The sequence below is a fragment of the Lontra canadensis genome, unplaced genomic scaffold (assembly GCF_010015895.1).
Source record: "Lontra canadensis isolate GAN:19392208 unplaced genomic scaffold, GSC_riverotter_1.0 scaffold34, whole genome shotgun sequence".
Classification (NCBI taxonomy): Eukaryota; Metazoa; Chordata; class Mammalia; order Carnivora; family Mustelidae; genus Lontra; species Lontra canadensis.
Window position 1 is genome coordinate 9,497,530 of NW_022631028.1, and position 12,882 is coordinate 9,510,411.

General features: G+C 41.9%; 1 protein-coding gene across 2 annotated transcripts in view; it reads right to left on the minus strand.

Moving 5' to 3' along the window:
- Positions 1 to 4,484: 4,484 nt before the first annotated feature.
- The window catches only part of SHQ1 (SHQ1, H/ACA ribonucleoprotein assembly factor), a 99,345-nt gene continuing 90,947 nt past the window's right edge, over positions 4,485 to 12,882 (minus strand). For both annotated transcript variants that reach the window (XM_032867407.1, XM_032867406.1), the window contains one exon: positions 4,485 to 5,301. In XM_032867407.1, coding sequence (XP_032723298.1) covers positions 4,782 to 5,301 — 520 coding nt within the window. In that variant the 3' untranslated portion in view covers positions 4,485 to 4,781. The remainder of the gene's footprint in view (positions 5,302 to 12,882) is intronic.

Genomic DNA, 12,882 nt, shown 5'->3' on the forward strand with positions numbered 1-12,882 from the left:
TTTCCCCCAGACTGCTCACTCGAAAGAGAGCAGTTGGAAACTGTCTCGCTGGAAAGCACTTGGACCACAGCATCCCACTGCCACCACTTACAATCCCAGAGACAGAGGTTTGAGGACGCGGGCCTGGCTGGAGTGGAACTGGCATGGCAAACACAGCCAGCAGCGCCCCGGGATGAGAGGAGAGGACAGAGCAGAGCCTCCTAGCAAGATTCTTCTCAGAGGTAAATCCTTTCCATTTGGGGTTTTTTCCAAGGGCTCAGGCATCCAATTCCACATTCATCCTTTTTCTCTAGCTTATCTTTTCATGACTTCGGAGAGCAGTCTTCCTTATCTAGGAAAACAAATGGCCTCCACGGAGAGCTCAAAACAGCGAAGTCATTTATCTGTCTGACATGTGTTTCCCTGTTTGTTTTCTCCAGCCTTGAGACAAGAGTTGTGTCAACTGTAGATGGCTGTGCCCCAGTCACTTGAGAGGCATGAATCAATTTCCAGCTGCATTTATCACTTGCTGCCTTAAATCAAGTCTAATCAATGCTTCCTTCATTTGGTATGGATTGAAACTATATATAATGCGCTCGGAGAATGGCCGGGAAAGGGAGCAGATCACAAACAAGAATGCCGTCGGGGATTCAGACGGAATGATGTTAAGGAAACATTTGCAGTTTTTGATTTGCTTTAATGGAGATGCCTGACCAAACAGTTAGATTTGTTTATGAAGTTTCACTCAATCTACCCGACATGCAGCGTCATTACACAACCCACCAGTTGATATGAGGGGACTTCTGCATCTTCAAATATTTTGTAATACATTATGAAGATTCTGTATATTTTTCAGTAAGGTTTAACTCCTACATTGTCTTTAACTTATATCTGTTTTCTTTTAGAGGTGTTTTTGTCACTACTGGCTATAAGGGGCAATTTCTAGTTATAATAATCTCTTTGTAACAAAATGGATATCCGGGGCCCCTCTGATAAAAACAATTATGAAGTCTTACAGTGGAGAAAACTTGACCCTCTCTCTCCTTGCTCCAGTTCTTCACCATAGAATTTGATCCATACGACCAAAGTGGATTTTCCACTAGCAGGTGTGAAAACCGCCCCCCAGCTGTTCGACTAACTTAGAAAGTGGTTGGGAGCAGCCCAATCTCATTTGTAAATTAATCCTGTGCCAGTGAAAGATGATATCAGCAGAGTTACTGGCACCTAAAACCCATCACGCCCACGGCAAAGCCCTGGATTATTCTTCAAGGATAATGGGAGAGGAGAGACAGAACATAGAAAAATAGGTCAACGATAATGCGAACCCAGAAGATGAGGCAGTGCTGTGATTCATTGACATAATTAATATTTCTCTCTAATCTGCTGAACTGTGTAGACTTTTACCACTGGCATGCCTCTGGAGCGATTAACAAGGCTGACTCATTTTCACAGTGCCCAGCACTCCCCCAGTAACCTGTTGGCGGGGAGCTCAACAGAGCCCTGTTCAGCTCCGGAAAGTCAGAGAAGAGTACTAAACCCTCATGCTCGTTTAGTACTTTCCACTTCATCAAGTGTTTTGAACATATAGTCTCATCACCCTTTTAAGATAAGCAAGAAAACAGTTCTATTCCCAGTTTCAAAAGGAAGGAGGAGGTTTGGAGCTGGGTGTACCCCCTTGTGGGCTGGTCACCCTGAGCTCTAGCTCTGCAACTCACCGCCTCCCCTCATCAACTCCAAAGACTTAATTCTTTCCACTGAGCTCCAACCAGTGGCCGAGGTCCTCTCCTGCTTTTCCCCCAACATATTTGTTTTTCCCATCACCCAGGGTTCTTGGGCAAGTCATTTGGTTACAGGAGCTCCCTAGAGTGGCATGGCAGGTTGGCAAGTTAAAAAAAAAAAAAAATCAAATAAAAGGCAGCACCTTTGGACTTGTTACAGACGTGGTGTAGTGTTAACTCATCTTAAACAAAGACAGGGTAATGTGATATCACAAAGCTTTAACCCTGTGTGAACAAAGAGAGCGTAGGCAAAAGAAACACGAGTCAAAAAGTAAGGCGCCCATTGGTACCATCTTTGATACTCCTGGGAGTTGTTTATGGAGCTCCTCTGCTCTGAGGATGTCCAGGAAGGATCGTGCTTGCTCATTCTTTGAGGAAGGGACTAACAGGTTTTTCTACCCATTGCAAGATTCACAGGAGTAGATCTTGTGTAGGTAACTAAGTAAGGACAGAGTTGGTAGAAGGAAGAATTTCTGTGGCTTTAAACTTTTAGACAAGTGTCAATCTGCTCAACTTGACATTAGGAGAAGTGAAGGAGGGAAGTAACAGATCATGCATCGAACTGGCTGGAGGTGATTTTGAAGCTCTCCAGGGGGCCGGAGAAAAGTCTTCAACACACTCGGACAAAGCTGTTAAGAGCGTTCAGGAATTAACATGCGTGTCAAATGGCACAGTCACCCCAACTATCCTGTTAATACAAACTGAAATTTGTATTGGAAATACAAATACTTCCAACCTATATAAACCTAGAGTAAAAGGGAGCATACCCTTTCTTGAGATAAAAATGCTACTGAGATTAATACAGATCAGATTTCATTTCACTTCCTCCCTAGAGCAAATTGGTTTATTTCATTTGTTCATTCATTCAGCAAATATTTATGGAGCGCTGAGGGTACGGGCACTGATGAATCAGTGGTAACCAGACACGACACAGAACCCGCTGCCTGGGAGCTTACACTCAAGTGGGAAAACTCACATTTAAAACATTAATGGAGTAATAAACACCAGATTTACTCTTTGACCCAAAATAACCAAAAAAGAAAAAGAGGAATAGTACATATAACACGTTACATGTAACGTGTAACAATGGTTTTTAAGACATTGGATGTTAGGCAATGAGAGACAGTGATCCGGGGGGATGGGAAACAAACACAGTGAGCCGCGTCATCGTGCAGACACTGTCCAGGCTGCACGAGGAGGAACTCCAGTGGACTCCCGAGTTGAGGAGACAGAGTGGAGGACAAGGGGGAGACTGAGGCAGCCAGCAGCTGCAGGACAGAGGACCAGAGAAGAGAGAGCTGCAGAGAAGGCTAGATATCTAGAGAGAGCCCGTCTGATAGCCATGAGAGTACTTACTGCAGAGAGCGTGTCATCCCTGGGAAAGCTCCGTCTGAAAGCACTGGAGGGAACAGCGGTCAGCGTTCACACAGGTGTCGTTTTTCTATCACCTGAACTGGAAAATTTGTAATTTCGGGGCATGGGAAAATCTTTCCTCAGTACCAGGCAACAGTTCATCCAAACTGAACACTTCCATACCTGCCTAACAAATTACGCAAGCAAGACGCACGAAGATCAAACTATTTCCAAGTAACTGCATCCCCGAACAAAGCTGAAGAAGATGAGACTACATGTTCAGCAAGGTGAAATTTACAATGTGTGGCACCCAGTCGAAGGTTACAAGGTGTGCAGAGATGACTCATAATGAGGATATGTATCCAGAATTGATAAAGAATTCTCAAAACTCAAAAATAAGAAAACAAGCAACCCAGCCTTAAAAAAAAAAAAAAAAATGGCAAGAGATTTGAACAAAGATTTGCGGGTGACAAATAAGCATCTGAAAAGAGGCTCACCAACAGAAGTCTTAAAAAATGCAAATTAAAACCACAGTGAGATACGCCTCACTCTTATTAAAATGGTAAAAACGGATCACATTCAGTGATGACAAGAATATGCAGGACCTGGAAGTCTACTTTACCGGTGGAAACGAGAACTGGTGCCGCCATGTTGGGACACAGTCTGGCAGTTTCTTAAACTGTTAAATATATACCTACCATACAGCTCAGCCATTCCACCACTGGATATTTACCTAAGAGAAATGCAAGCATATATCCACATAAAGACTTACACACAAATGTTCATAACAGCTTTATTTGTAACAGTCCAAAGCTGGAAACAAACCAAATGTCCGTCAGTAGGTGAATGGAAAAATCTATCCAATGAAATACTTCTCAGATACGGAGAAAAAAGAAAAACCTTCTTAAAAATGCCTTCTTGAATACATGCTACACCAACAAATCTGAAAATAATTACAGTGAGTGAAATAAGCCTAATTTCTAGGAGAGTACATATTACTATAAATTCAATTTACATTAAATCCTAGGAGACGCAAACTAATATTCGGTGTCAGAGCAAATCAGTGCTTGCTGGGGAAAGGAGGGGTGAGTGGTAGGTGGGGGTAGAGGAGAGGGGTAACAAAGGGGGATGAGGACACTTGGGAATGATGGGTAAGAACAGAATCTTGGCTGCAGTGATTTTGTTTTGTGCATATATATGTCAACACTTACACACTGTACATTTTAAATACGTGCAGTTTATTGTATGTCAAGTATCCCTTGGTGAGGCTACCAAAAATATTAATGGGGGCGTCTGGCTGGCTGTTAGAACTTGTGACTTTTGATCTCAGGGCTGTGACTTCAAGCCCCACATTAGGTATAGAGGTTAAAAATCTTGAAGAAAACCATGTTAATGGGCTCTGCATTCTAGAGATTCTGGCCCAACTGTTATTTCATCTCCAATATTAATTACACTTTGGCAAAAATACTTTAAAACTTTATTTTTAAAGTTGTACCAAGGAAACCAACAGCTATCAACATCAGCTCACCGAAAAACACTGCTGTACACACTAAGAAAAAGGACAAAGTGAAAATGAAGCATTATCATTCAGTAAAGGAAACCAAATCTCATCTAATTCTCAATGGTGGGGAAAACCGCTTGGTGTCCATCACTCGGTGTTCGCCAGTCCGCTCAGCCCTGCACGGTGCTGTGGCTTCCAGCAGCCGAGTCCTCGGGTTCAGAAACTTGAACGGTCGAGTTCAGGTGCTCTCCAAGCTCCTCTATCAGCGGCCGGCACCCTCTAAGAGCCTGGGAAGAGGCAGGTGGCTTTCCAGGACTGCCGTCTGATGTCTCGGTGGCTGAGTTTCTACACACCCCACCGGCAACAATAAGCAGGGCGCTGCTTCCCTCCGGAGAGGGACCTCGCAAGGGATCTGCTGTCTCAGATTCACTGCCTGTGAGCTCCCCTTGGTCTGAGTCTGAACCCTCAATCTCAGACGATGTGGTGCTTTCTGATTCTTCGGAATCGCTGGCCTCAGGACTGGAGGAAGGGGTCTGCTGCCTGGACATGGGATGGGTTGCTTTTAACGCCGTTTCCTCCTCCTGCACAAGAAGTGCTGCGGCTTCCAGCTCTTCCAGGTCTAGGCCCAGCTGGGCCTTTGTCAGGGATTCTTCCTTTAAGGCTTCTGCAAGAGCTGCTAACTTTTTGGACCTTCAAAGCCATGTGAAGAAATATTAGGACTACTGATTAATTGGCCCAGGAACAACAAAATAAAGTTAGATCCATACTTCACGTGACACTGAGATAAATCCCCAAATAGATCAAAGCTATAAATGTTAAAAAAAAAAAATGAAGCAAATTAAGTATTACAAGGAAATGCAGGAGATTCCCTCTATGCCCCTAGAATGAGGAAGCCCTTTCTAACTACAACTTAAACTCCAGAAGCCAGGAGGCGCCTCAGTCGTTTAAGTATCTGCCTTTGGCTCAGGTTATGATCCCAGGGTCCTGGGATCGACACCCACATAGGGCTCCCTGTTCAGCGGGGAGCCTTTTTCTCCCTCTCCTTCTGCCACTCCCTCTGCTTGTGCTCTCTTTCTCTGTCAAATAAATAAATAAAATCTTTAAAAAAAAAAAATCCGGAAGCCACAAAAAAAAAAGCAGACTGACAAATTCAATTAAAAAAAAAAAACAAAACACCAAAGTTCTGTAAGACCAAAACCAACAACAACAACAACAACAACAAAACAAAACATTATCAAGTCAAAAGGCTTATATAAAATTGAGAAAAATACTGGCAACTCATGTCACAGAGCAAGGTCTAATCTCCCCAAAAGGGTTCCTAAAAATGGGCTATAACAGTTCATCAGAAAAATGGACAAAAGACATAAGCAGATAATTCCCACAAAAGGAAATATAAATGCTTGTAAAACATAGGAAAAGATGTTCAACTCCAGTCAAAAAAGAGAAGTACAAACTAAAGTCACACTGAGATACAGTTTTCATTTATCATAGTGGCAAACATCCAAACACTAGCCTAGCATAACTAGCCAGACTGTGAAAACGGCACCTCCCTATATTGCTGATGAGAAATTAAACAGGTCTGACCCCTGTGAAGGAGACGTTGGCAATAACTTACAAAGCTGAAAATGTACATACCCTTGACCCGGCAATACCACATCTGGAAATTAAACACATATGCTACAGGACAGAGGCCAAGGTTATTTACTCCAGCATTGCTTTTCATACCCGGAAATGGGAAACAACAAAACGCCCCCGATATGGGACTAGTTAATCAAGTTACGGACTCTCCTCTCTGAGCAAAGGAAGAGTCTACGGCTGTGTAAGGAACAAAGCCGTTCATGGGCCAACCCAGATACCCTGTTTCACAGCAACAGCAAAAGGCATGCCGTATGTATATGCTATCTTTTATGTTAAAAAACGAGAAAGAAAATATAAAGACATCTATTTGCTTGGATACTTATCAATAAACCTGGAAAGCTTTAGAAAACACTAGCTTACGTGGGGGTAAGGGGCGGGGACTAGAAAGGTTGAGGATGGTGATGGCAAAAGGGAGGCTTTTCACTGCATATTATTTTTAAACCTCTGTGAATGTTAATTCCTATTCAGAAGTTTTAAATATATGAAAAATAAAATGCAGTACTAGAGAGAGCAGCATGAAGTACTTTTTATTTTTATCGGAACACTGTTTCGTGTTATATCAGAGGGTATTTTTCTAAATTTGTAATGTTACCTTATACTGAATATAAACTTTTTAACTTGGATGAATTAATTTTTTTCCTTTTGTTGTGAAAGAACGAAAAGCATACTCCGAGTGTCCAAAAACCCTGTCTTCACTCTCCCAGAGAGGAAAATCGGAAGTGACGATGGAGATGGGTGGCAGTGAGTGAAAGTGGTCAGCACAGTGACATGGCTTCTACGCGTCTCTACGTTCGAAGGAGAAATGAGTATACAGAACATTTAGCAGCTTTGAGACACACTGGAGGAGGGTGAGTTTACAAGGCAAGTTCTCTCCTGAAAGAGCTGTCTATCCCGGAACATTGAGAAAACGAAGCTTCATTTCACTGGAGCTGAAGTGACTGGTGAGGCGATGGAAACAAGTGAAAAAAGGTGGTATTTTTCACCTAAGTGCCTTGATGTACTGAGACCCTTTGGTCTCAGAATATGTGCTGTGATAATGAAACTTGGTGCAAGGAAGCTCCGTCCCCACTGCTGGCCCTCCGCGAGCGCAGGCAGCATCCACGGACAGGTGCAAGGCGCCTCGAGTGGGGGGCATGGCCACAGGCAACAGTGATCATGGAGGGCAACTTCCTCGTGTGCAAGGAAACCCCCAAGTGTCAGGGCTGGAATCCCCAGAGCTTAGGAAAAGGAAGGTGGCTAGGGTAAAGAGAAAAACTAGGATAAGATCAGCTGACGTCAGCTTATGATTCACCAGAGGGTTATAAACTCTGGCTGCTCTCACCAGAGTTTCGAGGAGCACAGTTATGGAGTAAGATGGTTACAATGTAATTTACATCCACATCCAAGGCGGGTGTCAATGGTGTTCACCCACCACCTGTTTTGAAACCCTGATGACCACTGGAAAAGAATTTGGTCCGAGGTAGTAAGCTAGTCTGAGACATCTCTGCCCTACGGCCCTGTCAGCCCAGGAGCTAGTTCACTGCCATCTTTTTCACTGAAGCAGGTCTTCTCAGGTGGCAACCTGCAGCTTTAAGAGAGAAAGAGCAAGGAATCTGGGAAAGAAGACCATGCCTCTCACTAAATCATAATATTAGAAATAAAATTTTAAAATAAAAGCTCTTACTTCAGTGACCATACATCTCACATTCCTACAAGCCACGACAAATACTTCCAACACTATACAAAAGATGATGATCCAAAAACACTTACTCCAAATGACCACCTCTTGGGTCAGTTTCATTTCTGTCCACATTACAGATGACATAAGAGAAGGCTGGAGGGGTAAGAGACCTGCTGAAGTTCACCCAGCTATTGAGGCACAGTCAAGATCGGAAACCCATGCCTTAGAGCCCCAGGGCACTCCCTCCTCTGCCACAGGGCCTCCCACGAATAGCCAGGCTCTGAAGTTTCCAGTCCCAAGACCACATTCTTCACTTCTCCCCAGCTGGAGCTCTATTCAACATCTTCCAAATGAGCAAGTTCTGACAGGTACAGGCACAGAAGTCGGCAAACATTGATGGTTTAGCTTAGCAAGCTTCAATGAAGTACACATCTGAGCCTGAATGACAGAGGCTTAGAACTGGAAGAAAACATCTGGACAATTTTTGCGGAAACAGTGAAGAGAGTAGAGGTGTCGATTCTCAAGATGAAACTATCTGGATCTTTGCTATTGTCTATTCTACTGTATCTGTCGTGTGTAACAGAACAAATTTGGAATTTCAAAGCCTCTCACCTGTAATCCTGGCTCTTTTCAGACCCAGCCTACCCCACGAATGTGAGGCTAAAAAGGATCCACTCTGACAGGCAGGAAAGAGGCTCAGATGAGCCCTGTGATCCTAACAGGACCCGTGCCTATTACTGGGTAATGTGAATTTTTATCCTGCAGTTTGTTTCTCATTTTAAGTGCTGTATCACATTTAAAGTGACTGGTTTATATAAAATTGTAAAAAAAAAAAAAGAAAAAAAAGAAAAAATGGGAGCACCTCGACGGTATAGTCCATTAAGCATACAACTCTTGGTTTCAGCTCAGGTCATAATCTCAGGGTCATGCGATTGAGCCCCACATTGGGCTCCATGGTCAGCACAGAGTCTGCTCAAGATACTTTCCCTCTGTCCCTCCAACTCATGCTCTCTCTCTGAAATAAATCTTTTTTTAAAAAACTAAAGTATGTAAAAAATGAATTCTGTGTTCATTTATGATTCTTCACCCAGACTCATCTCTGTTTATTAATCCCACTTTTATTACTACCTCAAGCTGGCTAGTTTCCTAAATTAATATTAAAGTTGTGACAGAAACCTTAAGTTTATGGAAGAGCATTCTGAATTCACCACCTAAAGAATGCTAGAATAATAAGGAATTAAAAATTTCAAAACATCACTGATGTAGAATGTGACCAAACAGCTCAAGGAATGAAAGTTGGGTTTGTTTCTATTCAATTATTTTGAATAGAATTATTGTAGCAATCATTGTTTGCAATTAAAAAAATAAAACTATTCATTTGGAGAAAAAAAAAATCAAGCCATGAAAGAGGAGACTTATTGTTCTTTCAACCACTGGTACAATTAGAGTTGGTTCTAAGTCTGCCATTCCTTGTAAATTCTAGAACCTAACTCCACAATGTCCCTTTCCATTTCAGAAAGCACCGCAATAACGTAGTTAGTGGTTTTTCCACTGTCACACTCAAAACAGACCAGCTAGTTCATGTCAAAAAGCTCTGTCAATCGAGTGACACTATTAGTTAACCAGAATGTTTACAAAGACCAGGTACATTCAGATACAACTGAGTTACTATTGTATTTACAGTATATATTTTATATCTAAGTGAAGAGCACCTACTGGTTAAGAATGTATTCGACCAGGAGTGAAGAGATTCATCTTTTAAAAGAGACATGATGATTGGATCACAGTAATGTCATATTTTAAATACTCAAACGGGTTTTCCTTAGAAAGCTTTTGGAAATGTAACGCTACCATGTAACTTGTAAAAAAAGTTTCATTCTGTTTGTATATGTGAAATAATACCTTACTTGGAGGATTTTTTTTTTTTTAATCAAAAATGGCTCTCTGACAAGTTCCAGTGAATATAAGTACCATGACAGAGTAACAGTCACAGCGGGAAGTACATGCCTTTACCATGGCTAAGCTAACAGAGAATCCCCTCAATTATTTCATATCTTGGTGACTGTGTTAAAGGGTAGGGGACTGCATGGCCTTATGAAAGAACCAAAACAAAGTGCAAAAGAAGCCCTAAAATGTAGGAAAACCTGGGTATAAATAGAAAGCATACATCCTGTTTCTTGTTGTAGAATTTTGTCTCCAGCTATCAATCAACTTTTCACCACTTCCTGCAATAGCAGATCTACTCTAAATCTCGGAGTAACTGACTAGGTTTCATTTCCTCTGCCAAAACCCACTAACCTGCCAGGCATGACATACTGACACTAGAGCCAGCAACTGATAATGTAAGACAGGGCGCCAGTGAGGCAATTCAACAAACATTTCATACCGGATGATGGAATACACTGACTTGGCCTTTGAATTTCAAAGGACACACACACACACACACACACACCAGGTTCTGTCTGGGGACAAACAGTACTACAACTTTCTTTTTAAAAGGTATTGATGATAATGGCATATAATCATAATCCCAGTCTATTGAAAAGAACCAGTTCCAAACTTCAGAAATTCTCTGTACAAAACACACTTATGGAGCCCAATGTAAAAGATAACGCATTAGTTTTAAGTAGAAGTTGATAGTGACAGTCTTCTCTTGAAAGCTACCATGAAACACAAGTACGACTGATGCACAGGTGAAGAGAGAAGTGTGTGCTGTTACACTATACTAGTGAAAACTGCCCCCAGCTCGGTTATTAACAGAAAAAATCCATTTCTTTAAACAAGAAGCTACGTATTGAATACCAAAAATACCGTAAGTTATTTAACCCATATTGAATTTGGGGCAGTGAAATCACTTTCTACTTATTTCCTACCTGATGTAATACCTTCCTGGGCCGGACTATGAAGATTAACATGTAGTCCACGAAATAGCAGAATAATTTTCTGAAAACGCCCTGTATTAGTTTCCTAGGGCTTAATAAACTACCACAAACTGGGGCTTAAAACAACAGAAATTTCTTTTCTTACAGTTCTAGAAGCTAGAAGTCCTTTCTAAGGCTCTGAGGGAGAACCTGTCCCACGCGTCTGGCTTCTCATGTTGCTGGCAACCCTGGGTGTTCCTTGGCTTGTAGACCCATCACTCCAAATTCTGCCTCTGTCATCACAAGGCACTCTTTCTGCTGTGTCTGTTTCTTTACATGCTATCTTCCCTCTGAAAGTATCTCTGTGTTTCTTCTCCTCTCCCTAAAAGGATACCAAGTCATACTGGATTAAAGGGCCACCATACTCCAGCATGACCTCATTTTACTATCATTTAAAATCTGCAATAACCGTATTTCCACATAAGGTCATATATTCGAGTTCTGAGAATTTTGAGGGGATACTCTCCAACATACTACACCCCTTATGGCTGAAACAAAGAATGGAGAGAAGCTTACTAATGGAAGATAAATTAAGACCAAAATAGGTCACTTAAGGTAGATCAACATAAAAGGCCAAAATTTAATAGTAAATAGTAACCCAAAAAAGGTTAAGATTTCACCTTCAAAAAAAAAAATTACAAACTATACCAACAAGTTCATAAAATACTTAATGATTTAATATGTAGGTTATAACTGCAACTATGTGCCATTTCCCCCAATGAACAAAGAGTGAACCAAATATTGTGTTTTTAACAATTTTGTTCTAACAAAATTCCAGTGTAGTGCTATATGACAATCATCATTTTAGGTCAGCCTTTTAGAGCAAATCAGAGAACAAATAATCACCAAGGCATCAACAGTTTTCTCAAGGGTCTTCCAATCATGTGATATTCAAATGATTCCTTTGGCATTTAAAGACTTCCCACTAATGTCCCTGTTACTGTAGAGTTTCCTTCTTCAACTATTAACTAATCCCACGCTTCCAAGCCTCAGTGTCAGTGGTTGTGTGATCCCCTCAAGTACAACTCCTGTATCACTTTCACTGCTCTTGTGAAGTCCTTGCTCTTCTGCGCAATCTGCAATTTATTTGCACTGTACAGTATCAGCGATCAACAAGAAGCCAAACAACAAAAACACTGGCCGGATGGGTGGATAGGATGCTGGGAAGGAAATAATATGCTAGAATGGGGACTAAATTGAGTGGTTTGATCATTAGTGAATATTTCTGCGTTTTGACTATCATCACTTCTCTTTTTAACTGTTAGGTACAGAAATGTGAATGAATATTCAGAAATAAGGGGCCCCCCACCGGCATGACACACATATGTAGCTGCACTAGATACACAAACGTGCACACACTTTAGAGCAAAGTAAATGACTCCATATAAAAAAATTGCTATGGTAATCCCACATACGTTAGAGCGTGCCTCAGGAAGGTGAATGAAGGCTTACCCAAATCCAAAGAGGTTACTATTTACTTCTTCACTGATACCCATCTAAGAAGTGGAAGGGAGAAGGCGATAAACAGATTAAGAAAGGTACAATGTTCATAAAGAACTGTCTGAGGGGCGCCTGGGTGGCTCAGTGGGTTAAGCCTCGGACTTCAGCTCATGATCTCAGGGTCCTGGGATCAAGCTCAGTGGGGAGCCTGCTTCCCCACCCCCACCCCCCCTCCTGTCTGCCTCTCTGCCTACTTGTGATTTCTGTCTTTCAAATAAATAAATAAAATCTTTGGGGGGGTGGAGGGAAGAACTGTTTGAAAGAAATTGACTCAATCTCTCCCTGAAATGGTTTTGCATTTATGCCAGACTGAATCAGATTAGCAGAGATGGAAATGTGAGTCCCATCAACTTGCCACCTTTCCCTCTACTCCCCCTGCCTCCCAGCAGAACTGTTTTTGCTGAAATGCTTCACTGAAATCCTCCAAACTGATGTTCAGAGTTGATTTCAAAACTGGCCCGACAAAACTCTGGGCAGTGTGAAACTCGAAGACCTCCCTCTCCATACTGGCTATTAGGAAAGTAAAATCTGTGACCTGCCTGGCATGATGTA